General features: G+C 50.4%; 1 protein-coding gene across 1 annotated transcript in view; it reads right to left on the reverse strand.

The window, feature by feature from the left end:
* Positions 1-1,572: 1,572 nt before the first annotated feature.
* Positions 1,573-2,183, reverse strand: part of CDK12 (cyclin-dependent kinase 12) — a 25,379-nt gene continuing 24,768 nt past the window's right edge. The window contains exon 16 of the mRNA XM_009995832.1: positions 1,573-2,149. Coding sequence (XP_009994134.1) covers positions 1,573-2,149 — 577 coding nt within the window. The remainder of the gene's footprint in view (positions 2,150-2,183) is intronic.

The following is a 2,183-nucleotide window of genomic DNA, read 5'->3' on the forward strand; positions in this document are numbered from 1 at the left end:
TCCCTGGTGGAACTTCCCCACCAGGTGATTTATGAATTATTTTTTCTTTCCTTTTTTTTTTTTAATATATTTTTTTTACTTTAAATTCTTCAAGTGTTTTGGAAGTTGTGGAAGAAAAACCACGTTTTGAAGGGAGGTGTTCTCTGGCTCTTAGAAAAAAGAGAAAAGGGGAAAAAATCAAAAGGAAGCTCATAAATATGTACCTTTGTTTTATTCATCTCTTTTAAGTCTCATTGAAATGGACAACATGGCAACGTTCTGCGGGAGGAGAGAATTCATTGTAAATACTTCCTTGACAACAACAAAAATATATATGCTTATAGAAATGATACATTAAGCCTCAAAGTACTGAGATGCCTGGTGGGGAGCCCAACTGACCCCCCTCAGGACACACACCACCAGCCCAGAGGGTGCTGGGTACAAAGGACACTCCTCCCGGGTGGAACTTCCCCACCAGGTGATTTATGAATTATTTTTTCTTTCCTTTTTTTTTTTTAATATATTTTTTTTACTTTAAATTCTTCAAGTGTTTTGGAAGTTGTGGAAGAAAAACCACGTTTTGAAGGGAGGTGTTCTCTGGCTCTTAGAAAAAAGAGAAAAGGGGAAAAAATCAAAAGGAAAAAAAGACAATCCCCACTGCAAAGCTGTGGCAGGAGAGAGACGATTCCCAAAGAGATCCATCAAAAAAAGCCAATTGGTTAAGGCTGCCCAGGGACAGGAGCTGGAGCCACCCCAGCAGGGCCCAGCCTGGGCACGGAGCCCAGGGACACTCAGACACCATGTGGGGAAAAAACATCCACCTTGGATAAATCAAATACAAACCAGTGTCACATCCTGGGGCTCCAGAGCCAGGAAAACTCATCCAGGTGCCTCCGCATCAAAAGATTCCTATTTATTTTTCTTTAAGAGGATTGGAAACAAAAAACAACAACAAAAAACAAACCAAAACTACTCCCCAAAAAATTGCTTAGGGAACCAGACTCTCCCCCAGCCCTACCCGAACACCACCCAGCACTTCTCCCACTGAGAAGCTCAACAAAACATTTGTGGTTTTTTAATTTCCTTCTTCCCACCTGGATGGGTTTAAGTTGCATCCCTCGGATTTTCAAACCATCCTCCCCCCCCCTGCTGGCCCAGGGCAGGAAGATGATCCACCCTCTGCGGGGGGGGGGTTCTTCCCACCTGGATGGGTTTAAGTTGCATCCCTCGGATTTTCAAACCATCCTCCCCCCCCCGCTGGCCCAGGGCAGGAAGCTCATCCACCCTCTGCGGGGGGGGGGGAATTTTATTTTTCTTTTATTTTTGTCATTAACCAAGCACAAGGGGTTGTGGCCAACGAGATGCCCAAGTGGGAACCCTAGGGCACGTCCTGGGGTGCCCAGCCTAGCAAGGAGCACAGGAGGGGGGCTCTGCAGCAGCTGAAATGCGGACGAGACCTTGTTCTGGCCAGGAAAAAAAATAATAATGAACCAACACAAAACCCAAAATTAAAAAAAAAAAAAAAAAAGGAGGATAAAAAAAGAAAAGTCATGTTGCTAAAGGTGGAGAGGAGAGGGAGGGGAGGAGCATCTCTCAGTAAGGAACCCCTCTCCCCCGCCCCCCCCGCGGAGGCACTCTGCCAGGCCCTCGGAACTTCCCGTAGGGAGGAGTCGCCTGGGTTGGGGCACCCCAGGGTTGGGGACCTGTCCCTGCCCCGCTGGAACCGGCGCTTCCCGGCCCCAACTCGCCGTAAGTTTGGATTTTGGCCTCTGGATGAACCAAGGTGTTGTTGCTCCCCTCGGCTTTGCTGAAGGACTGACCCACCGAGTGCACGGCGACGGGGACTCTGGCGAAGCGCAGGTCCTGGTCCCCTGGAAACTGGACAGATCCTGTCCCCTGGTAATTGCTCGTCTCCCCGAGGTGGCTCACGGAGCCCAAGAAGGTCCTGCTTTTCCCCAGAGGTTGGGCAGAGGGTTCTAGTAGCGTCTGGCCCGAATTCAGCTCCTCGGTACCAAATCCCCCCTCTGAGCCCTCGGTGCTGTAAGTCCTGGAGGAGTGGGAGCGGCCGTAGTCCGGGGCTCTGGAAGTGGGGTGTTCCTGGGTGGGGTGGCCGTGGGATTCTGCCTCTTGCTGGGAAAAGAGCTGCAGCAGAGCAGCCGTCACGGCCGGGGTGAGCTCCGGGGCTGCGCTGGACAGATCCCCTT

This window comes from Chaetura pelagica, unplaced genomic scaffold, assembly GCF_000747805.2.
Source record: "Chaetura pelagica isolate M959 unplaced genomic scaffold, ChaPel_1.0 scaffold1420, whole genome shotgun sequence".
NCBI classification, from domain to species: Eukaryota; Metazoa; Chordata; class Aves; order Apodiformes; family Apodidae; genus Chaetura; species Chaetura pelagica.